The sequence below is a fragment of the Anguilla rostrata genome, chromosome 7 (assembly GCF_018555375.3).
Source record: "Anguilla rostrata isolate EN2019 chromosome 7, ASM1855537v3, whole genome shotgun sequence".
NCBI classification, from domain to species: domain Eukaryota; kingdom Metazoa; phylum Chordata; class Actinopteri; order Anguilliformes; family Anguillidae; genus Anguilla; species Anguilla rostrata.
Window position 1 is genome coordinate 22,315,385 of NC_057939.1, and position 27,856 is coordinate 22,343,240.

A 27,856-nucleotide genomic window follows, 5' to 3' on the forward strand; every position below is an offset into this window, starting at 1 on the left:
TAAAAATAGCAATTGTTCTTAATTGTGAGACAAAAGTAAGGACAAATCTGGAATCTTTATTGGTTCCAGGGCTGGGACATAAGTTTGCCCAGCTTCTGGATAAAACTCATTACAATTTAATGAGTACCGGAGTACTGCTGCTCCTTTAACATACTTTTTTACAACCAGGAACTTCAGCAATACAAATTCTTTAACGTCAACATTTTTATTACAAATTTATTTTTGAAGATACATTTTGACATGTAGTCATAATACATTCCATACAGTATATTTTATTTCATTCTAATTGTAACATATGTTGATAAATATAACTTTTTTTTTTGGAGACATAGGTCCTAGAAGGCTTTTAAAATGCATCACCTGGAACAGATTACATTTATTTTGTTAAAAAGTAAAAAAAAAAAAAAGAAATTCTGTGGTACAGCTGGAAAGGATGCAACGTTTGTGCACTCTGTGGATCATCGCGTGGTTGCATTTAGCGGTTGCCACTGTAGTGGCTGAATGCTCACGAGCCAAGAGGCTGGTCACTCTGTCTCTTCCCCGCGGTCCTGGCCCGCTTCATCTGGTACACCACCTTGGCCGCCTCGTCCGACAGTCCCTGGGCAGAGAGCAGAATTCTGACAATGGACTTTGGTGCAAACGCAATGAGACTGCCTCTAAGCTAAAAAGCAGCACCTGCGTGTTGACAGGCCTACATTCAGATGACGAGGAGGACGGGACCGTGAACAGACTGTCCGGAGGGCATATACAGTAAATCAGGGTTAGCTGCTTTATCAAGGGTGCTTGGGGTTGGGTGGGTGCGGTGGGGTGGGGGAATTTCAAGGTGAGAATCCCCTGTGAGCACGTTTGGTATAAAAAAAATAGGCGTAGCCAAAAGTGCACTTTTGTGTTGTTCTGGAGAATTCTTCACCCGGTCTCAAACGCGTTTTCAGAGGAGATAATGTGGTGTTGCTCGGTGTCAGAATATCAGAGGTTTCTGAGAGCTGCACTGTGTCAGAACATCAGAGATTTCAGAGTGGCTTGATCAGGAAAGATGTTAATCACACAGCCTCATAGCTTCTGGGCAGTCTGAGCTATGTGATTGTCTGACTTGCTGTCAATTCAAAGTGGTCAGCGTTCTCAGGTTACTGTTGCCCTATTTCACAACAATGTTCCAGGGTTCTCCAGGTGACCAACAGTCAAATATGAAGAGATACAGGTTTGTGTATGTGTTTGAGTTTTAGACTGACCTTGACAACAGTTGAATTGCTAGCTTGTAGGTCATTGTTCTCCTCATATTCCTGAAAGAGAAGAGAAGGGAAAAGTTTAGAATCTTTTTCTTTGTTTCCAATGTCAATTAAGGTTGGCAAACATAGGTTCAGATTCCATAATTTCTTGGTGAAACTTTTTTTCACAGATTTGGCTCATCATCATTTTTTTTGTCTTTTAACTCTTCATTTTTCAAAAATGGCATAGTTTTAATAGTTTCCACACTTTCAGCATTTAGGACTTCACTTACTGCAGCTGTATGTAGATTAATTAAGAGATGAAAAATATAAAACCTTTTCAGGAAGGAATAATATGCATATTACATCACAAGAAATGAAACTAGACAGCTGAGAATATAACTATGTTCAATATGAATTATTTGAAAGATGAATAATGACATAATTCTGGATTACATGGGTAAATCATCCCTCAAACAATGTCTAGTTACAAATGTGTTTTTATACCTGAGGAATTGGAATTACGGTTGTAAAGAAACCCAGCATGAAGGCACTCCATGACCTCAGTTGAGAACCAGTGCTCTAATCTGACACACTTGCTCAATTCTGTTCAATTCAATTGAATTCATACCACAGAGAACAGTCACAAAGATGGTTTGCAGAGAAAAAGAAGGAAGATTGGGAAAAATCAGACCTGAACTCCCAAAAAGCAAAGGCGAAATGGGAGAAAAACTCTCAGAACGGTGGCAAATAAAAACTCCCCAAAAGGAATACATCTCGGGAGAAACCTGGCTAACTCAGTAAGACACCACAAAATTGATACATGCAGTTATTTCAAGCCAGTTGGATTATTGTCATGAACTTTTCACCGGTCTGCCAAGAAGTCAATCGATAAACTCAAACTTATTCAAAAAGCTGAGGAAGGATTTTAAGGAAAACCAAGCAAACATATTACATCTGTCCTCGCTGCACTGCACTGGCTCCCTGTTTCTTTTAGAATTGATTTTAAAGGTTTTACTACTTGCTTATAAAGCACTAAATTGTCTAGCACCTTCTTACATCCAAGATTGCATTTATTTTTATGTACCAGCAAGAGATCTTGGGTTGTACACCACTGGATTAATCAATCTACCTGTTGTAAATCATAAAAACAATGAAGAGAGGGCATTCTGCTATTATGCTCCTGTACAACAGAACACTCCCTTGCAACAAATCAGAACAGTATTTGGTCAGTTTAAAAAGCAGATGAAAATGTACCTTTTTAAATAGGCTTTTAATTGATTCTTTTATTCTGCTGTTTTTTGCTGTATATATACACTTAATAATAATTTTGTACCTATTTATTTATTTATTTATTCACATATTTCCCCAACCCTATTTTATTTTAAATTTTTTGTGGAGCAGTGTACAAACCGGGTTATGTCCTGTCAGGTCCTCACAGATCACACTCATGGTGCTGATCCAGTTTCCATACACACTCTCTTCCTTCGGGCTGGGCCTCTCTTCACTGTGAGGAGGTAGAGAAAAGAGGACACACAGGCTGTTGCTGTGGGCTCCAGATCAGAGTCAATGGCATAGCTCAGAATAACTTGTGGCTGTTGTGCCCACCTTGACTTAAGTTTCTGGTCAGCAACTTTACCGTCCAAGCTAATCGGAGATCGGTCTTTCAGCATTTCTGACATTCCGGCACCACAATGCACAGGGACCGAAACTTCAACTTTGACGTGAAGTGTGAGAAAAATGTGGTAACAAGGTTGTGTTCAGTGTCAGTAAAGTTATAAATCCTGAACAACAGGCTTTAGAGTGGCTGAGTTTGGCCCTATAGGCACTATAGCCCTATAGGTTTGTCAGAGTTGACACTGACAGTGGCGCTTGCAGCAACAGAACTGACCCTACAGGGGTAGGGAGGATTTTAATTGGTCAAGGTTACTCTGGTTACACCAGCAATAGTTGAAATAGTTGTGAAGTGTCCCATCTCCCATATATATCAAACAAACAGACAATTAGAACAAACAAATGAGCACAGGCAAACGTCCATATTCACTTAATTTACAGGATCAGCACATTGTGCTCTGGCACATATATGTAGCATCACCATATCGCCCATAACCTTAGCTCACAAGCTGGTAAGGATAACTATGTTTTAAATTACTACTGGCTGAAACCGCCAAGTATGTTACAAGTTATTTCAGTTAATACCAATAAATATGTTTTATTTATCGACTGATACAAATATGACTCCAATATTGTTGTGCACCCCCCCCCACCCCCACCACTTAAACCGATGACGTGCAAGGAACCTGTCAGGTCCTGTGTTCTGGGGAAAACAATGTGACCCTGGGTTGCAGGCCCTGTTACCTGAGGTCCTTGAGCAGGTCCTGCTGGGCTCTCAGCTGTTTCTGAGCCTCCAGCACTCTGCCCTCCATGGTCAACCTGGCGCACAGCTGAGCACAGTGAACTCCCAGTACCTCCATGTTCAGGCTGCCAGCCCACACCCAGCTGCAACAGGTGGGAAGGGACAGGAAATCATTTCCACACACAAGTGCAGCTCTGTCTACACCAATTCCTGAGCACAGCTTTGTCTGCACCAATCCCTGACTGCAGTGTGAGCACAGTCTATTCTCTCTGGGCAGCCAGGTCTGTCAGGCAATTCTCACTGAGTCTATACATTGCCAAGGTATTTCTCCATTTAGGGTTAAAAAGTAATCAAGTTTTGGGTTTTTGTCATTTCTGTCCAATAGGTCAAATATTTTCCTTTTTAAAAAAAATAAGAACTGGTTGTGTCAAAAGCTCTGAGCTAGGATGTCACTGTCCTGGGGCTGCTAGTATTATTATTAATATTAATAGTACTTTACTGAGTACCAGGACCAGTTTACTGAGAGGACTGTTCTTTATTCTCACCTCTTGGCATTTGAGGGCTTTCTAATGATAGCAGTGAGAGTCACTCATTTTTAGATGTTTGCAAAATTTTATGGCTCTTTTTTAGATATTAAATAGTAGTGTATTGTGACAGGGCTCAGTTTGCAAGAAGGAATCAGGGCAATCTGATGACCATGCCTATTGGTTAATTAGGCACACACACCCGGATAGCATAATGAATCAGTTCAGGACTTAAAAGTGCGCTTCTTTCCACAGTAGGTGTCTGAGAATGGGAAATCCTTTCAGAGAGAGAGAGATTCCTAGATCTGAGTGGGCATGTGATAGGCTTAGCAATGGCTGATCCTCATGAAACTTGTACGTTAGTTGACCTCTACGTTAGATACACCCATGACAGAGACCGAAAATGTTTGTACCATTCATCCGGTATGTGTCGTAACAATTCATTACTGCTGCATGCTGCTTGGACACTGTTAATTATCGCTTGCGATTATATTTTATTTTGTTGTTGTTGTTTTACTTAGTTTTTATTTTATTTTTTACCCCGATCCTGTTTGGGTGAAAGGCAAAGACGTTTTATTTATGAATTAAATGAGAACTCTCTCTCTCTAAATACAGAAATAAATGTCACAATTCCACTACTCCTTGTGCAGCTTTTCTGTCCATATCAGGGTTGTGTCACAGTGTGTGACATGGATATTGACCCAACTCTGCCCAGCATGCACTGTTCATGGTTTTTCTCTGAACCCAGAGGATACTTTTACAGAACTCAGCATGTACAGTCTCAAATGGATGCTTGTTCCATTTAGCAAATTTCAAGTGATATTAGACCCCACACTTCACTGCTATAAAGTGAAATTGGTTCAACAACAGATTTAAAATTTTGAGCCAAATGCCATTTGGAATGTCTATTTGAATGTATTTTTTAATGGCCCTCTTGCTTTCTGTTTCAGTTCTATGGAAAGGGACCCAAAGTAAACATCACATTCGGAACAACAGAACAAATTACAAATTACACATACTGTGGATACAAATCAGTTCTATGAGAAGCTTTTAATTTTAAAATCATCTGCATAGAGTAGTAATTCAACTTTGGAAGGCCATATTTTCACAGTGAAGGTGCAACTGACAATTCAAACCATTCAGTGGAATTCAAACACTTTAGCATTATGCAAGGCCACCGTGAATCAAGATGTGTGCAACTCAATTTCATGACTCTAGGCACTGTGGGTGTGGTGGGAGTTTGTTTTCATTATTGCCAATCAGATCACCCCATGTCTTCCCCTTTAAAAGCAGTGTGTTAGTGCTACAGTTACTTTTATTATGCCTGAAGGGCAAACATGTTACGTGAGGCTCCGTTACGAGTGTCGCAACTAACCATTACCTATGATATCTAAAGAAGGTGAGACCGAATAGTTTTAATTCTAATATTTATTTTTCCCCCTCAGCAAAATATATTTTTCATTTACATGCCAGTGCTAACAACTGTATTAAATGGTGCCTGTGAATATTCCCAGATGGGGGAGGAGCATGAGGCAGCTGGCAGAGACACCCACCAGTTGTCCTCTCCATCATGCTGCTACTGTTTCAACCTGGCAGGCATTGCACTCACAAACCAGAGGATGGGAAAGAAGATGACTCATTTAGTCTGAATTTCAGTACCTTTTTCTTTCTTTGCTGACAATTTTTGTTTTATACCTATTGGAAATCATGGGATCCACAGTTTATCCCCCCTGAGGCGTCTGACATTGTAGTGGGCCAGTTGCAGATAACATTGCTTGCTTACCACTAAATCCAGTTAAATTGACCTTCTAATTAGAACCTCCGTGTAACATCCTCTACCCTCTCGCCCAGAAAAATTGTCTCCCTTTGATATGCAGTGCCTTTGTGTGATATCCTCTACCCCCTACTTCAATCCAATTCCCCCACACCTTGTTTCTTACTCCCCCCCCCCCCATTCCTGTGACGTGTATTCATTTAAGGCAATGACCATTAGGCCCTCTGTTTCCTTTAAGGGACAGGGTATAAGTATTGCCATTCCCTGTCATTTGTTGCTTTTTTTGTTTATCTGTACTTGGGTAACAGACCCACTAGTTCCTTTACTACATTAAACAACTTCATTTTAAAACAAAGACGTGCCAGCATTTATTTTTATACTTACAAAAGTACGGCGGAATAAATTGAACTCTTAAAAAATTCCAGAATACCGCTATTTCAAAATAATAAAAAAATGTCACCACTTCCACCAAGTTTCATTCATTTCAGACATGCACTTGATAAGATAACTGTACACTCACCAGGAGAACAGCTTCGCAGCCCCTCAACTTCAGTAATCTCCATTACAATCCTCACATGCGACTCTGCCTATCTCCGTATGAAACTGATGTGTCCTCTGTTAATTCTATGTCCATCCAAGGTGTATGGCTATGTAGTGTAGAACACAGCTTGCCACAAAGAATGCACTAACTTTCTCAGGGCTGGATTGTAATGTACCACCCGACCCGTGCAAATATCTGAAATGCATTTTAACATTCCAAAGGTTCGCTGAATCATTGACTTGGCCCTGCCAAATGCACAACTAAAAGCAAGTTGCTGGTGTGTTGTGGGCTCAATGTATGAAGTAACCACAATTTTAACACAACTTTGTGCATCTTACATTATTTAGTGGGTGTAGAACTGGTCTCCCACCTTCCTTGTGTCTCTCATTCAAGTAGCTTACACTAACTAACTCCATTCAGATGCATTGCCTAGATAGCTGGCATTGGAATGCATAACTGAACACAGCTTACATTTTGCAAATGCATTATCCAACACTAAACTAGCATAGCGTCGAATGCCTCCATTGATACGCCGCCAATTCTGCCGCCCAACCCAGGGTGATGCGAACAGATTCACTGCTGACGACGAAACTAGCAAACACGGAACAGGTAAAATATTCTGTTGGCGCAGGATGACTGCATGACTACGTGCAATTCGACATGCACTCTGTGTACTTGCCTCACCCAAACGGGGCCCAGAGACATACAGTATATAAGGCGAGGCCGCATGCTGTAGATTTTTCAAGAAGTGTTGCCAATTAATATACTTTAAAAACAGTCACAGCACCATGTCATACCTTTAAGAGAATTATTTTCTTCATATGGCTCCAATTTAAACAGCACATTTATTATTTGTATCCATTGATTTGATTAAATCATGTTTTTTCTTCCTACACCACTTCCAACATGTTTTAGGAATATACCATTGTCCAAAATATAATTGAGAGCCTTCTGCAAATCAATGAAGCAGGTAAAAATGTTCTTTTTATTTCGATGAACATGTTTGTCAGTTAGGGTAGGCTGAGTCCGATGTTATATAATTTGGCAAGAATCCGACTTGGCTTTTACTTAGCTTTTGTGTTACATAAGGATTTATAAGTATGTCTTAAAAAGTCTTAAAAAGAAGCAGGGTTTTGTGCATGGCTTAAGTAAATGCCTATCCTCACTCTCTATTTGCATCATTATTTCTCAAACAGACTGCTAAAGACTATGTAAAACCAATTATAAGATTGTATATTTATTCCATATTTAGTCGCAGATATTGATAGGAGAACGACGTGGTATAATTAAACAAGAATTCCTCTTGTTTATTTCCCTATTCAGTGTGCAGTATTTTTCACAACTATATTGGCATACGTTTGGGCTATTGTTGGCTTTATCTGTTTGCCATGACAGAATACACATTTTTTTGGTGGTGAAAGATTATTTCCATAAACTCCCAAATAGACACTATTGTCCAGTGTGTCATACATGAGCGTGTATATGCCCAATATATGCGAATCTGCTCTGAGCTTAGTGTCTTTTTCTGGTATAATTTCCCCAAAATATGTTTCCTCATAGATCTCCATTCTGAATAGGCAATTCATCATGTTGCTTTTTTTCTAGTGTATTACAGCTGTCCCATAAACAATTAGAATAAATAGATGGTGTTCAGTTTATACTGTACTTTCTTGGTTCTGAGTGTTTTTGCATTGTGTTACTACCTGACAATAAGCAACGCAATTCCTCATTTTCTGGTTGTCTGTTTTACTCATTCACTGCCAGGTTTATATATTTTTTATTGTTAGTGTATGTGTTTTCCAAAATGTTGTCTAAGAGAGATTGAACCAATTGGCTGTCAATTGCTTTCTGGGATTTTTCTGTTCTGTCTGGGGTCCATCTGTAGGAGTTTTTTTTAATTCTGCACAGCCTACTGGGCTGTGATTTGGTTGTTTCTGTCCATTTCAGATGGACAGTAATTTGACTGTGATCTGACAGATGCGTTGATGGTTTGGCTGTGAATGCTCTGAAAGATGGGGCCAGATCTGTAAACATAGCCTCAGGAACTCAGGAACAGAGGAAGTGGTGTCAAAAAACAAAAAAACAGGCACATTCCCCGTGCTGGTTTTCACCTGAATCGCTCCCTGCTATAAATCTTGCACTGTGCTGCAGCTCACAGACCTGTTTCCTCACCATCCACAGGGTTTACCTGCTAGTGGTGACTCGTCTCTGGTCTGTGACAATTCGCGTTGCTTTCTGCAGCTCCCGTGTTTTAAACTCCAGCTGCAGCTGGAAAGGTACCCTGTCCCTCCTCTGGAAACCTACCCCAACAGAGACAGACAGATGAACAGACTGATGATTTCCATGATTATCAGACAATGTGATATAAACTGCATAGACAGGACACTGTAAAGGCTCTGGTTCATGGTGTATTTGGTTTTCTCACTGTGGCAAATGGTTTGGTCCAATGAAGAATTACTTGGTTTGAATTCTAAATATTCAGATACTGTATGGCTTTAATTGCACAATTACCATGTTACATGTAGACATTTAGCAGAGGCTACCCAGAGCAATTTACAAAAATTATTGTTGTTGTTTTTTTTTTTTACACAGTACTGCTGGATATACGCTGAGCTGAAGCAATTCAGGTTGAGCACCATACACAAGGGTGCCATACTTTTAACATTATACTATTACTATACTATACTATCTCTAAAAATTTGGACAGTGACAAAATTTTGTTATTTTGGCTCTGTATTCCAGCACATTGGATTTGAAATTAAAAAATGAATTTGATGTTAAAGTGCAGGCTGTCAGCTGTAATTTGAGGGAACTTACATCCATATCAGGTGAAAAGGTCTAGGAATTATAGCCCGTATTAGGGGACCAAAATAATTGTACAACTTAACATGACCTTAAATAAAGGACATCCTATTTAGCACTTGGTTGCAAATCTTTTGCATTCGATGACTGCCTGAAGCCTGTGACCCACAGACATCACCAGATGTCAGGTATCTTAGCTGGTGATTCTCGCAGGCAAGAACATTCCACTTTTTGGCCCTTCAAAACTCTTGCTTTAGCAGAATGTTTTTGGGGGTCACTGTCCTGCTGTAACAGGCATTTGGCTGGATCAGAGCCGATAAGATGTTTCTGTAAACTTCAGAATTCATCCTGCTGCTGCCATCAGCAGTCACATTGGCTATAAAGGCAAGTAAGCCAGTTCCACTACCAGCCATACATGCCCAAGCCATTATACTACCTCAACCATGTTTCACAGATGAAGTGGTATGCTTTGGATCATGCTTTTAACATTATACTATTACTATGAAAACAAATATAATTACAGTGAATGGCTGCAGGCAGAAGGTAAACATTGTTCATGACGGAAGCTCATAAAAGAATGTTTACATCGTCAGAACTCATACTCTTAGACGTCAGAAGTTACTGAGAGCCAAAATCAATGAGCATTGATGGTACCCAGCCAACCACACCTTACCTTGTTTTCATTCTGAGCATGCTGTAAAATGAACCTCTTCAAAGGCCAAAAACATTCCAAATAAACTGAAAAAACTTTCAAAAGCTAAATCCACAACTGTTCTGGAATGATTCCAAAAGGTTTACATAAAGTTATATACTTTGCTTGTAAACTAAGTATGTTTTTTTCACCAGATACTTGCTATGTTATGGGAGTACATACAGTGTATAATATATGATATAATATATTCAGTTTAACAATATATATTGTGACGCCAGGAAAGGAGTTTGAGCGCTTTCCACAAGTACCTAAACACAGGTATGGCAGAAGCTCATTGTATTCATTGCCGCCGCTGCCCATTACCTCATTATTGGGCCTTATGAATGAGGCCTGGTTTTCAGGCCTAGGAGGATCCTCTTAAAAACAGGGTTTGGGAACTGGATCTGACCCCTGGCCTGATCTAATGCACACTCCAGCGCAGTAGGTGGCAGTAATGCACTGTACTCATAGGTTATGAGCTGCCATTAAACCGCACCGAAAAAGAAGAAAGCCCAGGACGATGGGTTTCTGGGACTTGTTACAGTGGTAGTTGCGTATGATCAGGCTTCTCTGTTAAGGACTTTTTGCCAGCCATTTTTCCACAGAGGGGTGTTTCATTGACCATTTAATTATTTTGTGTTTGAAGACTTTGGGTGTTTTCTGTTTGTGAACTCAATGAAAGGCAGCAAGCCAACCCTGTTTGTCTGTTCACCGCATGATGCAGAGGCCCTCCCCAGCCCTGCATCACCATTTATATACCATGCAGTCTCTAAAAATTTGGACAGTGACAAAATTTTGTTATTTTGGCTCTGTATTCCAGCACATTGGATTTGAAATTAAAAAATGAATTTGATGTTAAAGTGCAGACTGTCAGCTGTAATTTGAGGGAACTTACATCCATATCAGGTGAAAAGGTCTAGGAATTACAGCCCGTATTAGGGGACCAAAATAATTGTACAACTTAAAATGACCTTAAATAAAGGACATCCTATTCAGCACTTGGTTGCAAATCTTTTGCATTCGATGACTGCCTGAAGCCTGTGACCCACAGACATCACCAGATGTCAGGTATCTTAGCTGGTGATTCTCACAGGCAAGAACATTCCACTTTTTGGTCCTTCAAAACTCTTGCTTTAGCAGAATGTTTTTGGGGGTCACTGTCCTGCTGTAACAGGCATTTGGCTGGATCAGAGCCGATAAGATGTTTCTGTAAACTTCAGAATTCATCCTGCTGCTGCCATCAGCAGTCACATCGTCTATAAAGGCAAGTAAGCCAGTTCCACTACCAGCCATACATGCCCAAGCCATTATACTACCTCAACCATGTTTCACAGATGAAGTGGTATGCTTTGGATCATGAGCAATTCCTTTCTTTCTCCACACTTTCCTCTTGTCATCACTTTGGTACACATTCATTAATCTCATCTGTCCATAAGACTTTGTTCTAGAAATCTACAGTTAAAGTTTAAAGAAACACTGACCTCGCAATTCTGTTATTGAGGCTTACCAGTGGTTTGCATCTTGTGGCAAAACCCGTGATTATACTGGTGTAGTCTTTATTTTAGTCTTTGACACATCAATGTTCAAAGTTTTTTTCTTCACAATAGAAAGTATTCTTTGGTAATCCACTCATCGACTGCCGAATAATACATACAAAGGCACTGTGACGTCACCCATTGATTCTCCATGGGCTTGGTGAAAGGGGTTTTGAAGCCAGGGAAGTGTAGTTCGTGGGCACTTGCATGTTGTACAAACTGGGGCCAGAAACTGCGCAGTAGGGATTTGAAGTCCAGTCGTCCACTAAGCGTGTGAGATACAGTGACTCAGTTGGGATGCAAACTGTCCCTGATTCATCCTCAAAATATTAGTGGCTTATCCAAATAGCACAACAACTTAACAAATCGGCATATGGGGAGACATCAGACAAAGAAAAAACACATATTGCAACTTCCTTTTGTTGTGGAAAAAAATAATTGACTTCGTATTTTGACCATATTCTGCCATTGACTTACATTAAGATGGGTGGCTGAAGCACCTATGCTGAAGCCAACCGGAGTGGCACTAGTGAACAACAAGACAAGGAAGTGAGCTTCAAAAATGCAGACCGGTTTTGGCCGCTTGAATCCACTACAGCGGTCTTCCATAGTCTACCATTGTCGGTTGCTATTGCTGAGCTCACCAGTGCATTTTTGCTGCTTAACAACCAAAACAGTTGATTTTGACACACCCAATGTTTTACCTATATCCCAGATTTATTTATTCTGATTTTTCAAAATAAATTTATTTGATGGCCTGTTTTACTGGCATTGACACTTCTTTAGTCCCTATGTTGAGAGACAACAGTAACAGACCCAAATGCAAAATCTAGAATTAAATAGACCATTGTGAGCTGTTTTGTGAATGAACTACTGATACCACAACAGTTAGCTGGCCAAAAAACAGCTAAGAAGCTGATTACTTTTGGTGCCCTAAAATTTTGGGGGGGGGGGGGGGGCTATGTATAAAACGGCTGTAATTCCTACATGGTTCAAATAACCCTCTTAAACTGACAGTCTTTTCTTTAAGCTCATATTCATTATTTCATTTTCAGTTCAACGTGCTGGAGTACACAGTCAAAACAACAAAATAGTTTGGACCTGAAGGAGATGTGTAATTTCCTAACATGAAGGAAGTTTGGAATATATTTGAAAAATGAATAAATTAAATAATAGTACTCACTCTCTATGCTCTCTGGTTTAACAGCAAACTGGAAGGTGACCTCTGCTCCCTCTGTCACATTGCCAATCTCTCTGACCAACTTGTGGGCAGAGTCATCCTCATAGGGGAAGTAGCTGAGTGCAGGACACGCAGAGAGAGAGGGAGGGAGAGAGGAAGGAGTGATGAAGAAGCTAAAAGAGAGGGGCAATGTGCTTTTTAACATCGGATCTGATACCTGACCCCTCTGAGCTGAAGAGCAGCTGTTAGGTGGATGTGCTGTTCATTGCTGTGGCCAATGGTGATTCTGTGGAGCAGACACTTACATGCCCTCCGCAGACAGCAGTGTTGCTGTGACGCTGGTGGCTAGGACGTTGTCGGCCAGGACAGACTGGATTTCTGTTGACACTGAGTTGATGTTCACTATGTTCACCTTTAGAGGAGGGGGGGGGACACACAAGAGGTCAGCAAAGTTGCATGAATGCTTACCACAGGTATTGAAATTGTCCTCAAGTATTGAAATTGTTATCCCTAGCAGTTCTTACGTCGCTTTTGAGGAGAGCAGACATATCCTGCTTAGTTCGCACTTTCCGGCCAACTTATAACTGACACGAATGGCAGGAGTAACAATTTCAATTCACTAGTACTAGTACTTGTTACACATGGCAAATGAAACTTTCAACTTGAAAAACTAGTGAAATGTGAAAAAAAATTTTGAACTTTTGAAATTTTCATGAGATAGTAACTACAATCACCAGGGGCCGCATTTATCAACCCGTATAAAAGTTACAGATCAATTTTTTTTTTTTACAGATTTTTCTTCCACTACGTGGACATGAATATGCTTGGATAGCATAAAACAGCTCCCCTAGCTAACCATATCTGGCAGAAAGAAGGTCATTTAGTCTCAGTATTAGTAATGAAATCTTTTGGTGGACTTGAGGCTCATGTGACAAAAGGGAAAGTTGAGTCACCAAGGAAAGCAAAAAAACAAAACAAACAAACAAAAAAAAAAAACAGAAGTTATGTCATATATGAACAAGAAATCCAATCTGTTTCTCAGAAAGATTCTTAGCCACTTGCGGTTTTGGCTCTGGAGTACTTTGAAGTACAGAGTCAATACAACAAAAATTGTGTCGCTGCCCAAATACACACTGCACTTTATTTAAACATTCCCTGCACCACACCACACCCCTGGGAAAAATATTTTATTTGTTTGTCGCCTATTTAATTGTAAATTACGTATTTGTATTCATTAATTGAATCATATTTTTATGATTGCATAATATTTTTTCAATAGGTGTTAGGAACAGCTATTGGAAAGCAATCTCGCTCTTTCGTGGAATTCATGCACCTTTACCAGTATTTGTCATTCTAAATGTGTTCGGGAGATTTCTGGGTGTGGCAGTCTTTTCTGTGTGGGTAGGGGTGGGTGTGGCTGCAGAGCTAGCTAGAGTTCAGATACAAGCCAACATGGCTTGTTCAAGACCTATAGTTCATTTTCAAATTACTTTTACTCGATGCCGTCAGTTGGCTTGTTTTCTGTTGGACCTGCAAGTAATGTTACTGGCATTGTGAAGCTGGCGACAAAATGGACTTTTGGAGGGCTGTAACATTTTCTATTCTAAAGTTCCAACTATAAAACCACTATTGCATTTAACATAATGGAATTAATTGAGGTATAATCAAATCTGGCATCTTACTGTCGCTCACTCATTTCAGGGTAGTAACATTACATCTAGCTATCCAACTAGCTACATTAGGTGGGGTAACTTACTCGGTGTGAGTGGAGTGGGTGGGGTTGAAGACGGAGGAGGAGACTTCTTTGATTGTAAACACAGGCTAAGAAATCAATTTTTCATCCCATTTACAATTCCATTTTACGACAAGAAAAAGAAAAAGTTCCAGAGGCAGCGGTGGTTACTCACCCTCCCCCCCGTGAAGTCTGCCAGTCGTCCCACCTCAGCCAGCTGGCAGTCTGTGCCCTCGAAGGTCAGCACGGACACTATCACCCTAATGGTGGCACAACACAGGCGGTGAGAGGGTGCCACTTTGGGGATAACACAGGCTTCCCCAAAAACAGAGCGTGGTTTGTAAGGGCAGCTCTGGGGTCTCACCCACTGTCAGATGCCTCCTTGGCTAGTTGGCTGTAGAAGAACGGGGAGTAGTCGGAGGTCTGGGTGGCTTGTTCTAACTCTCCCAATCCTATGTTAGCTTGGCCATCTGTGCAGATGATCACCTGTAATGAGGCAGATGGTATGCTATGAGTTCTGCACATCAACGTCTCATTGATGCTTGCTTTGAACTGTCACCCTGCAGCAGCCAATCAGCTGCAGGAAGCGCTGAGTGCGGTCAAGTTTGACACTGACTTTTGACCCCGTGTATCGAGAGGCCATCGCTATGGAGACGAGGGCCGCCGGACCCAGTGCTGTGGCTCCATGTTCACGAAGTCTGGGGAGTGAGCAAGATAGGTGAAGGAGGGGAGGGGGGAGAGAGAGAGAGAGAGAGAGAGAGAGGATAAAGAATGAGTACATTTTACATTTAGGCATTTAACAGACACTCTTATTCAGAGGGACTTACACACGTGCACACAAAAACATTCAGGCAACAAAGAGCTGATCCAAGCCAAGTCATAAGGGTCACGATTCGGGCTGTCAATAGGTTAAAAAATGAGTTGGTTTACGTTGTTCCTTTGTTCCAATTGATTGGTAGATTAATTGGGACATTTTAAACCTACTAATTAAATATCACTATTGATACAAATATTCCTTGGAATCCAATATGACCTGTCATTCTGCATCTAACCCCCTGTCCTTGACTGTAGTTATTGGTCAGCCATTTGATACAATCCAGGCAGAAACTGAGTTGCCAAACACTTTTCTTGTCAGCGAACTTAGTGCTGCTGATTGAGTTAAGCCTCGCTGAGTCACATGGTAGTTGGACATTTGTCCATTACTATTTTTGTTGAGGTGGCTACTACTACAATGAAAGGATACGATGCTTAGAGGCGATATTGTTAACCAGTCACACTACACTCAAATGAAATAAATGCCCTCTCTACAGTGCAGACTGCACATTGTTTCTGTTACGGCCATGTTTCCCTCTGCATTGAATGTACAATCAAAATGTCAGTGTAAATTTTCTTTCGGGGGTTGGTATCCCAGCAATGAGCAGAGGTAGAAAGCCCTGGGGTCATAAAGTAAAAGTCCTGCCATGTGCTTTTTCCACCCATATACTCAGCCAGCTGATTTCACAAGTTAGTTCTACCTCCTGGCTAAAGAATTGTGCTATTTAGCAAATCCAGGTGATTGGAACAAAATACTGGGGAGAGCTGGGATTTTCCACCACTTGTAACAAAATGCTTGCAGATTTTATAACCTGGATGTTTGTGTTATTTTGTAACGGCATTACAGACTTCAAATGTTACATTGAAATGACTCTTGTCTGAACTCTAATTATTATCTCCGCCAGGTGTAGCCTGGAGGGGATTGTGCGTTTGGTCGCGTGTGTTTGTGCGTGTGTGTGTGAGTTTGTGCGTGTGTGTGTGTTTGTGTCTCTGTCCAGAGCTAATCTCGCGTACTACTAGGCCGATCGGCCTAATATTTGTTGTGTCAATGACAAGTATTTTATTTGAATTAATTTCCATCATTGTTGTCCATTGAAATAGATTGAGAGTGAACTTGAGTGCGATCAACAACTGCTTCCGCTTGGAATGCCTGGCAGAGATCTGTGCTCTACTGAGTGCACTCTTCTAGTTCTTTTCTGAAATTAGTTAGCAAATATTGGATTAAAACAATTAGTTCATCATATAAACCTATTAATATGTTATTTCGTACAGCACCAGTCAGAAATGATAGTAGCCATTAATACATAGTTTATTTAGCACTGAACCTACAACATAAAGTTAAGCGGCACAGTAGGTGCTAGAGGAAGACTGAAAGTGTAGCATAACACACTTTCAGTCTTCCCCCCCCACCCCCCTGCCCCCCCACCCCAGGCACACACACACATGGGTGCACACACACACACACACACGGGCAGACAAATGGACAGACAGCCTTGTAGGACCCAAGGCGGACTCACTCCTTGACTCTCTGGGTGAGGGGGTAGATAGACTCGGCGATGCAGTGGGGGGTGGAGTACTTCTCACCCTGCATCTTCAGGTGATCAAAGTCCATCAGCGACCAGTCGCTTAAAGTGAGTGGGACACCAGTGCCATCTCCATACACTGTCACCTGAGAAGGAAAAGCACACATGTGCACACACACGCACACGCACACAAGCACACACACGCACGCACGCACACACACGCACGCACACACGCACGCACACAAAAATTAGGGAGTTTCATCAATGGCTGGGCTGGAACACAATAGTACAAGCTGCCCTTATCCTGATCATCTATCATTGTTCCAGAATAAACTGGTTTGTCAGTCATTCTGAGTTAACTGATTGGCCTCCCTTCGGTCGTTCTGCTCCTGAAATTATGACCACTCCTTTCAGCTAAATTCCTCTTTCATTCACAAACTTTAAAAAAATCTCTCTTTTGTGTTTTAATCATTTTTACAATTTTATTCGACACCCCTAAATTAAAGGGACTGTCCTCATAATGCAGGTTGTGTTCCAGGTGTCGTCTGATTTGAATGAGCGCAGGCCAGGAATACACTAAAACGGTCAATTCCAATAAAATAGTCAAATAATCTTCCGTGAAGCTCAATCAGTGAAGGAAAAGGGGCTTGCCTTTCATTTTACCTGATTCAGAAATTACGCTTAGAAGTTAAGTCCTTTCATTATTTTATTTATTCATTCATTTGTTTATGCGGGCAGTGTAGTATAATGGGTCAGGAGCTGGTCTTGTAACCTGAAAGTCACAAGCTTGATTCCCAGATTGTACACTGCCGTTATACCCTCGAAGGTACTTAACCGGAATTGCTTCAGTATATATCCAGCTGTATAAATGCAATGTAAATACTAGGTAAAAAGTTGTGTAAGTTGCTCTGGGTAAGAGCATCTGCTAAATGCCTGTAATGTCATTTATTTTTGCATCACAGAAGAAATGGTTGATCCCCCAGTCCATCTGAAATTCTCACACTTACAAGGAAAGCCAGTAGAAAACGTGACTAACATTTGCCCTTAGCTGCAGGATACGTAGGTCATAAAAGCAACAATAGGCTCCACATGGAAGGCAGTTCATCTATGAGCAATATGAGCTCCTCCGATATGACAGAAGATACAGAATGTGGGCAAAAGTTCATACAGAGGAATGGGGAAGGCTGAGTGCCTGTCTCTTGTTTTTGAATTTTCTAGTAAAAAGTAAACACCAGGTGTGACAGGCATGGAATGTGCCCTAGGTCACTGAGGTAGTCTGAAGCCACGCCTACTTGTTAAGTGGACACATACACCTGGGTTGCATTAGTGAATCAGCTCATGGCTTAAAGGTATGCTCACGTTCCTTGGTGGGAATCTGAGACCGGAAACCCGCATGTCGAGAGAGAATGAGTCCGAGAGAGAAAATGAGGTACAGGAGGACCGAGCTGAATAGATGGTTTTGGTTTGTTATTTGTGCCCAGAACATGTAAGGGGGCACCTGCCAGGGGTCTTGGTGTGTGGCAGTCATATCACAATTGAGTGTGTGGTAGAGGGAAATAATGTCTGATTGAGCCCTATGTGTGTGGACGCATGAAGGTGTGGCTATGTTTCTGCCTGTGCCCATTCATGCGCAGCGTGGGAGAGGTATGCATGTGAATGAATGTGTCTACAGGAAGCAAGAGGTGCGCATGTGTGTTTGTATGAACGCGCTGCAAGTTTGTGCTGTCATTTACCTCATCATTGAAGGTGACGAGAGCTACTCTGCGGTGTGGTGATGTCTGCAGCAAAGAGGACAGCGCCCTCTGCAGGGCATCCTGGACACTCTTTATAACGTCAGGGAAAAGAAAATATAAAACCTGATGAACTGGAGTTGGGCAGTTCCCGAACATGAGACTGCCCTCCCTTACTCAATACACACACATGCACACACACACGCTTACACACACATGTACACATGCACACACACAAACGCACACGCACACGCATGCACACACACACACACACAAATATACACACAAACACAGAGACACACACATTCACACACACACACACACACACACACACACACACACAGACCACATATATAGGGTACAATGTTCTCATAATCTGTCCATTTCAGATTAGTAATACATGGAATAAGTTTATCCTTTATTTTCTACTGATTGCTAGCTTGCATTTTTAATCATTTTAATTTAAAATGATTAATTTAGAATTATGCTGCTTTTGTGTAATTCTGTCACGGATGTAAAATGATAGGCAAACTGTTCAGAAATAAGATTTTACAAATATTATAACCCCTGATATAAAGACACACACACACACACGCACCTGCAGCCTGGACACGTATGTTGGAGACCGCACACTGCTGCCAGCAGAGATCTGAGGAAGGTAAACAGAGAAGAGTTACAGAGTAACTCACACACACACTGTGAGAAGGGTAAATCACACACACACACACACACAGTCAGAGAGTAACTCGCACACATACACACACACTGTCAGAGAGTAACTCACTTCCACAGTCAGAGAGTAACCTGTATCCATAGTCAGAGAGTAACTCACATCCATAGTCAGAGAGTACCTCCCACCCACACTGTCAGATAGTAACTCACTCTACGATCATGAAAATGCACTTTTGTACGTCGCTTTGGATAAAAGCGTCTGCTAAATGAATGTAATGTAATGTAGTAACTCACATCCATAGTCAGAGAGTAACTCACACACATACACACACACACACTGTCAGAGAATAACTCACATTCAGTCAATAACACACACACGGATGCACGCACACATACACACGCATGCACACACGCACACACACACACGCATGCATGCACACAGACAGGCAACAATGTGCAGGCAGACAGTGGGAGAGACAAATGCATAGGCAGGCTCTTGGTGACCTCGTAGGTGACACTCATACTGCCGGAGATGTCCACGCAGAAAACCACCAGCATGTCGTCCAGGTTGACGTAGTCTCCATCAGAGTCCTCGCTCAGGTAAAGCACATCTCTCCCAGGGAGGGGCCGTCGGGGGGAGGCTCGCAGGCCTGCTTCAGTGCGTGACAGTATGTTCTCCCTCCCACAGAACTCACAGCACCACACCTGGAGGAGAGACCATTAATTAGACTATTAGCTGACGTACAAAGGGGTAATAACATACTGGATTCATCCCCAAAACTGCGGTCCTTCAACTTCCTATGATTAAAAAGACCTGGAATACAAAGATCTGAGCCCAGAGAAAAGTCTCCTCAGCCAGCTGATCCTGAGGCTCACTGAACTAACATCCACTAATGCCACCCAGCCCCAGGACAGCACCACCTAACCCCAGGACAGCACCACCCAGCCAAGGAAAGCACCACCCAGCCCCAGCTCAGGACAGCACCACCCAGCCCCAGGAAAGTACCACCCAGGCCCAGGACAGCACCACCCAACCCCAGGAAAGCACCACCCAGGCCCAGGACAACACCACCTAACCCCAGTACAGCACCACCCAGCTGAGGAAAGCACCACCCAGCCCCAGATCAGGACAGCACCACCCAGCCCCAGCTCAGGACAGCACCACCCAACCCCAACCCAGGACACCACCACCCAGCCCCAGCCCAGGACAGCACCACCTAACCCCAGGAAAGCACCACCCAGGCCCAGGACAGCACCACCCAACCCCAGGAAAGCACCACCCAGGCCCAGGACAACACCACCTAACCCCAGTACAGCACCACCCAGCCAAGGAAAGCACCACCCAGCCCCAGATCAGGACAGCACCACCCAGCCCCAGCTCAGGAAAGCACCACCCAACCCCAACCCAGGACACCACCACCCAGCCCCAGCCCAGGACAGCACCACCCAACCCCAGTAGAGCACCATCTTGCTCGAGGACAGCATGCTGAGGTGTACGCTGGGAGCGGGGCGCTCACCGTTTTTTTGAGTTGGTTTTGGAGGGTGCTCGCTGATGACATGGCTGCCCGGCATTTTCCACAATACACTGGGCTATGAATGGACTGCAGACACGGTGCTGAGATGGAGAGAGCAACAGAGAGAGTGGGAGAGGAAAGGAGAAACAGAGAGACGTTTGGTTTTAAAAGCTCTCTAATGATAATTGTTTTTAAAAAATGTACAGTTGTGGGGGCATACATGTAGGTCACCCCAAATATTTTCATATGACTAGCTAGACAAGGTTAGTCAGACTTGATGATACACTGCAAGACTAGGTCAGCAATGTGTCTCACCTATGCCACCAGTGCTGTGAACAAGTATTTGCTCCTGATTTCCTCTATTATTGTATATTTGTCACAATGAATGGTTTCGGTTGTTTAGATAAAATGTAATTTTAGGCGAAGGGAAACTGATTAAACATAAAACACATTTTAAAATTATTATTTCACTTATCCAGTGTGACAAATATGCAATGATAGAGGAAAACAATAAGGGTGGACATACTGTTTCACAGCACTGTATGTGTGGGGGGCACATTTTTATTATCTCAAAAGAAGAAAAAGAAAAACATGAGACAACAACAAAGCACACACAGGTTTTTAAAAAAAACGTTAAGCTGATTGATTTAATCTGATCTAATCTCTCAGTAAGTGAACACAGCACACTGTTGGTAGAACAACAGATAAAGAGAGAATGAAAGAAGGGCAGAACAATAGGAATAATATCAGGGAGAAGAGGGAAAATCAAATCTAGGACAGGATAGAAAAAACTTGAAAGTAAGGGACACAGACAGGTAGAAGAGACATAGAAAGCAGTGGCTGAAATGGCTCCACCAACTCTTGTTTGAGTGACATCCTGCCGTTGGGACAAGCCTGGGCTTGTCTGGAACTGGGCGGTTCTCACCCTTACTGATGTCCACTAGCCTGCCCAGAGTGAGTGACAGCACGTTGACATTGGCTTTAAGGGGCACCTCGCCCCTGGCCTCCAGCCCTGGACATAAACACAGTTCACAACTTAGCCATTTAGCACAAGCATTTAATTAAAGTACCTCTCCAGATGCATTTTAAACCCTTAAAGAATATACGGGATTGAATAATGATTTGTTTATTTGGGGTTTTCCACCAAAAATGTTCAATAAACTACTGAAAATGGCTTAGTAGCATCTCTACACCTTTACTCTCACTGAAAATGCCAGAATCTGTGAATATGCAAATTAGCAATGCTTGCTGCTGTAGTCCTGGTAGCAGGCACAGCATCCAGATTCAAAATCAATTGCATCACGAATATGACTGACTCCTGCGTGAGGTTCTGAAAGCAGTCATCTGTAAAATATGTGCTACAAGCATTCATTCCCTCTATGCTGTATGTTTTGACATATTTGGGACATCACAACTTTTGCTTCCATGTGCACGTTTCTAACTCAGATTTCAGAAAAGTATGAGGAAGCTCTCCGTCTACAGTGGAAGAATGTGAAAAATTTGCTTTGGTGAGAAGTTCATGAGGTGCGTTTAACACAGACAGAAAACCACCACTACAGTAACAGATAAGTAAGGCTACAATCCAAACAGTGCCATTGTAGAGGCATGTATTGATTTGATTACAACTTTACTACCTTTACATCAGACACAGTGGCGCAAGAGAGTAGAAAGAGAAGACCAAAGTGCACTTGCCACAGTACTGTGCTTGTTTACACAACTCATTTTCAGGAGGAGCGTTAAATTAGAGTATATCAGCTTCAACAATATGGCCACACAGCAATGGAGCTGAGTATCTGGTGGGTTCCCAGACATTCAAGTTTAAATTTGCTTCAGTGACATGGCAGGTGCACACTTATGTTGTCAAAACACATGAAGCAAAGAGAAAACTGATGAACATTGAAATGGAACAGGGAGAATTAAATACAGTAAAATACAGATTATTATGGTTATGATTATGACTGTTATGATTATTATTATTATTTCAGCTTTCATCTGTGTCCTTAAGGTTGTTGCAAGTGGTAGCACACAGTGCTGCTGATGTCACACACTCCCATGAATCAGTGGTGTCAGTAACGAACAACTGTACCTAAAACCATTACACATCCAAAACAGGCCCCGAAAGAAAACAGAATGCCTCACATTTTTTGAGTTGCTATGATATTGCAATATTTTTGCTGTCAGCAAGACATTTTATTACAATATGAACAGAGGACGAATATGCATGCTCCCAGGACTGCTGTCCAAGGTCAGGGTTCATATTTGGTCATACTTTGTGAAGGTGCCTCATTTGGGTCACACCTCTTTCAGCACAGACAGGAGAGACACAGGATCTCCGGCAGTATAATACGAGTGTAAACGGGTGTAAAGTGTTCAACCCAACCTGGAACAGCAATGTGAAGTCAGCACAGATTAAACCACTTCAGACAGACTGACCTCGAGGTGGAACAGGGGGAGGCATTGATCGTGGGCGGGGCTGTTTTTTTGATGAATCCTTACGGGGGGGCAGCGGAGGAGGCATCAGCGGCACGCCTGAGGGCAGAGGGACAGCACAACACAGCAGAACATTCACACCTGATCACTTTTTGGAAAAAGAAGTTCATCCACTGTCTTGCACATGGAGAAGTGCCTGTGCTGTACACTGGTGCCCTCTGCTGGTTAGAGCTAGAAATGGTGTTTCCCCCTTAACAGCACATGCACAATGTCACCAAAAAGCCAGCTTCTGTACCTGGGTTCATTTGATCCAAGATCTCGTTTCCCAAGTAACTCAGTGGTAATATTAATGTGCGAAAGTGTGTGTTTTCTTAAAAACTGTGGTAGCGCTAGAAACCCGATAGCCTGCATTTTTGAGTTGGAAAAGCCGTGACCCTGGTACTGTGCCTGACAAACATCTAAAACGGAAAGGAGCCATATTTTTTTTCACTTTTCTGAAGCAGTGGGCTTCCACAGAAAGCCACAGAAACCAGTAAGATGACACAGACATGCAAGTTTTCAGTTGTGTTTTTCCCTCCAAAAAATGTTTTATTTTTGTCTTTTTTCACATAACAATAGTAGTCGTCATCTGTGACTAAATTGCATAAATTTAAAAAGGTGATTTAGTCTTTGTGTAGGTTTGCAGTGATGCTTTTTCTCTGGCAGTCAGGGCATGGATCACAATGTTTAGCTCACCAGCCAGCTGAATGTTAGCAGTTGCTCGCTCGCTGCGGTTTTCCCCACACAGAACTGGCAAGTCCCACTGACTGCATTAAACTGGCCTTTCAAGCCCCCTCAGTGTGGTGGATGTTACCCACATCAACTGAAACGTGGCACATCTCAGAGCCTGAGATGGACCCTCTCAAAAGGATATGTCAATGGATGCAGCTCAAAACATCTGTCACCATGGAGATGACAAGGGTCCAACTGGGAGCATTCTTTCTTAAACTATTACCCGATCACTCTTGCTGTAAGCGTTTTGCGTTCACAGTGTCAAGATGTTCTATTAAACCAGAGTGGGTGACAATGCTTCACTAGCCCCTGACACCGAGTTTTTGACATGTGAGTGATTCATCAGTTCCTGCAAACATCTGCTTCTGTTTCCGACTGAGTTTTATAAGTCAGAATATCAGAGAGTTTAAGTTAGGTACTTTCTGTGGCTGTGTCTGCTCCTGATTGGCTGTGACAAAGGATCACATGACTAGTTGGACCAATGACATTGTCTAAATAATGACTCTTGTTTTCCACTGCTCAGGCAGTGCTTCTCAAACTCATTCCAGGAGGTTGAATGCAAATCCTGATCTTCATTAACTGAATGAAGACTGATCTGGGTTTGACAATAGTTATTCATGTTGGGAGTTCTAATGGAAAAATCCAAGTAAAGATATTTCTATTAATTTTCTAGCGATTTCTATTAATTTCAGGGGCCCTTAAATTACATCCTTTAAACTGATAATACAAACACGTACTACTTAATCACACAAGTTATTCAGCCTAATCAACAAAGAAATACATGTTCAACAAACATACGTTGAATAAGCAACTTTCAATATGATAAGAAATAAACATCCAACACCACTTCCTCCCCACAGGAAACATGGTATCAAATGCAGAAATCTCAAACAACAATCTGCTTCGATTCAGAGCTCAGTCAGACCTCAATAACAGAGAATTAAGCTGTCAAAATAAGTCCATAGATCTATGCAAATTTTAGGTGGAGGGGATTACCACAAAATGTTTAGATTGAATTTTGCCCAAACATCGTAATACACCCTAATACGTGAGTCTTGAGGTGTATGGACAAGCAGCTGACATGATGTGTACCCAGGGACTGGCTTGGGAAACACAGCACTGGGCCAGAGGAGAGAGAGAAACAGGTTCCTTCAAACAAACACATGCCCACACATGCATAAACACACACATGCATGCACGCACACACACACACACATGCATTCATACGCATGCACATATTCGTCTGACAGGTCTGACTGTGAGAGCCACTCTGAGCTCTTCTACCACCATACTCTGTCAGCGAATTACAATAATGCTTTAAGTTTTGAAATCTCAATCTGAAGAGTGGTAAATTGAGCCACCACTGCTGTGACATGCAAGTTATTTCATTGGCTTAACGGTAGAAACGAGCTCCGATTCTATGTGCTTTACCTGGCTGAGGGATGACAGCGATTCGGTTGTCGTAGTCATGGTCACAGACTGAGAGGGGCCTGGAGACGGCAGTCCGAGTCGCCCCTCCACTAAGTGACCTGGGAAGAGTGGGGTACAGACCTAGAGAGAGAGAGAGCAGAGAGACAGAGCAAAGGGAGCGAGATAGGCGAAGAGCAGAGACGATACCAAGTACATTAGTATTAGCCCTTACATATCCCACCTGATAGAGTGGTTCACTGTGGCAGATGTGGTGACTGGGATTGAAAATCCCGTTCCTCTCACCTGCTGTTCTGTCGGGCATCCAGTTACACACCACATGACTACAGGCGAACTCCATCTGTCAGAGACACAACCAGAGAGGGGAATACCACGGTCAGCAGAACAGAGACCGGAAATATGTCAACCCCTGCTCATTAACCCCCCTGTCCACCTGCAACCACATCAAATGTGAAGCCTTGCTAGCCTATAGGGCTATCTTTGTTGTTGTTCGTTTAATGTAGTTTGATACCCATTAGGGTTGTTCAGTTCTTATTTCTGTTACTTAATTTAATGTTCAGTAGGGTAGTTGACAAGCTATCAATTGAGTCTGTACCTTCTTAAGTTTTCTGACTATCTTGGAATCGTACTTTACCTCCTCTTGGGCATTACTGCACTTCTACCGCAGATCCTTGTGCTTGTTTTTGCTTTTTTTGGATATTTTTGTAACTTTCAACTAAACACTTGCTGTAGATTCACAGCTTTGAGATAGTGAACATCAAATAATTGATTTCATCTACAAACTTCTTTTCACACTGCCACCCGATGTGCATGCACGCACGCAAACACACCTTCATTAATTAGACGTTATCACTATATTTTCATTGTTTTTTACTTCTTACAACCTTGCTCAGCCCTAAATAACTGCAGATTTTGAATGATGTGAAAAAAACACATTACAGGAAACGGAAATAATATTTGCACAGTACTGTGCAAAAGTCTTAGGCACATGTGAAAAAAATGCTGTACAGCTAAGACGCTTTCAAAAATAATGAAATGAAAGGTTATAAATATCGAAAAAATAATATAAAGAGCAGTAAATAGTTAAAAACTAAATTAAATCAATGTTCGGTGTGACCACCCTTTGCCTTTAAAACTACATCAATTCTCTTAGGTACACTGTCCCGCAGTTTTAAGAAAATCGGCTGGTAGGTTGTTCCAAGCATTTTGGAGAATTTGCCACAGTTCTTCTGCAGATTTTGGCTGTTTCGCTTGCTTCTGGCTCTCCAGGTAATCCCAGAGACCCTTGATCAAGTTTTTATCTGAAAAGCAGTCTATTACGTAAAATATTACTTTATTTAACAAAATACAAAAATGTATCTGCAAAATTTCATTTTTTGGAAAATTCATGTTTGGAAATCTCAAATTTGCTCTTTTCTACTGACACACAAATGCAGAAAACAAAAAATAAACATCTAAGACCAAATGTGCTCTATATATTATATTTTAAAATCTAGGGTGCCTAAGACTTTTGCACAGTACTGTATATGGATGTGCTTGCTAACTCGTAACAGACCTCATAATTTAGGATCATCCCCAGGTACTGCTGCTTTTGACTGTCATGCTTCCCTGGTAGAATTTATAGTAATCTGTGGTAAAACTTCATTTATTTATTCTGTGTTTCAAAATAAATACATTTGAATGAATTACTTTACTCTAAGCTAAAAATGTAACTACCCTAAAGTTGGGATACTCAGTACAGTTTATTTCCAATGCTGGTTCAACCTAGACTGAACCAAGATCCAGGTGATCTAACTGCGATTGACAGAGCTGCCTTAATAGACACCGCTGGCTTACAGTTAGCCGAGATGAAAACATCCTGTTTTTTGTGATCCAGCTTTTCTGCCTCCTGAGCATTTAATATAAGGAACATGACAGACAAAAATACTGAAAAAGTACAAAAAAAGGACATTTTCTTTTTGTTTTGCAATGATTAATGACTTCGTCGGTTAACAAATCTCTATATCCGCATCCATTATTGTATCTTTGAAGTGGAATGGAAAAAAACATGACACAAAAGAACAGCAAACTAACTGCTCTACAGAACACCACATCTCCACATCATTATGAACACCATGAAAAATTTGAGAAATTAGAAAATGGAAAAAACTATAACTCAGCAGTTTGAAAAAATTCTAGTCATCTTCTGTTTCTTTTTGTCTGACTACAGCAATTTGCTCAGTCCTCATACTCTGCTCCACATTTGTCTAATGTTTCCACTGCGACAATGTTACAAAACTATTACCCTGTCTTTATTAAACTCACAAAATAGAATTGACACCTGGAGGCTAAAACTTGAGTAGAACTTCAAGGTGAACACAATTACCTCGTCAGGCGTCCGAGGTGTGATGGCCAGATATCCGTTTGACTGTCAGGCCCGTTGCGACGGAGAGCTGAGCGCCACTGCCTCACAGTTCTAAGTTCAAGGCAGGAAGTCAAGATTGAAAGCAGTGTGAAACAAAAGCTTGAGTGCAGTGTGGGTGTGTGGAAGTGGGAGGACCTTTCTCTTTTTTTCTGTTGAGGCACCACAGCGCCTTGGTGGCAGCCTCTCTCTCTCCCTCGTCCAGACTCCGCACTGTGCAACAGTGTCTCAGAA

The 27,856-nt window shown here is 41.9% G+C and overlaps 1 protein-coding gene across 1 annotated transcript; it reads right to left on the reverse strand.

Annotated features, from left to right (window-relative positions):
- Window positions 1-36: 36 nt before the first annotated feature.
- si:dkey-9k7.3 (circularly permutated Ras protein 1) lies at window positions 37-27,739 on the reverse strand. Its single transcript, XM_064343776.1, has 20 exons — window positions 27,587-27,739; window positions 25,507-25,561; window positions 25,225-25,344; window positions 23,026-23,121; window positions 21,518-21,604; window positions 20,596-20,693; window positions 19,583-19,783; window positions 19,005-19,055; window positions 18,410-18,499; window positions 16,671-16,822; window positions 14,957-15,038; window positions 14,705-14,826; window positions 14,516-14,600; window positions 12,914-13,020; window positions 12,612-12,724; window positions 8,589-8,700; window positions 3,564-3,704; window positions 2,619-2,712; window positions 1,230-1,280; window positions 37-598 (listed from the first exon to the last, which is right to left on the reverse strand). Exons 2-20 carry the CDS (start codon window positions 25,559-25,561, stop codon window positions 506-508), a joined length of 1,950 nt encoding a protein of 649 aa, XP_064199846.1. The 5' UTR covers window positions 27,587-27,739; the 3' UTR covers window positions 37-505.
- Window positions 27,740-27,856: the final 117 nt, after the last annotated feature.

What these genes read in the sequence shown, in the direction of transcription:
- si:dkey-9k7.3 (XM_064343776.1), bottom strand. Translation starts at nt 25,561, where the DNA reads ATGGAGTTCGCCTGTAGTCATGTGGTGTGTAACTGGATGCCCGACAGA. An exon ending in TAAACCAGAGAGCATAGAGA is followed by an intron (nt 8,701 to 12,611) that starts GTGAGTACTATT and finishes CTGTTGGGGTAG; the next exon opens with GTTTCCAGAGGAGGGACAGG. An exon ending in AGACGAGTCACCACTAGCAG is followed by an intron (nt 3,705 to 8,588) that starts GTAAACCCTGTG and finishes CACCTGTTGCAG; the next exon opens with CTGGGTGTGGGCTGGCAGCC.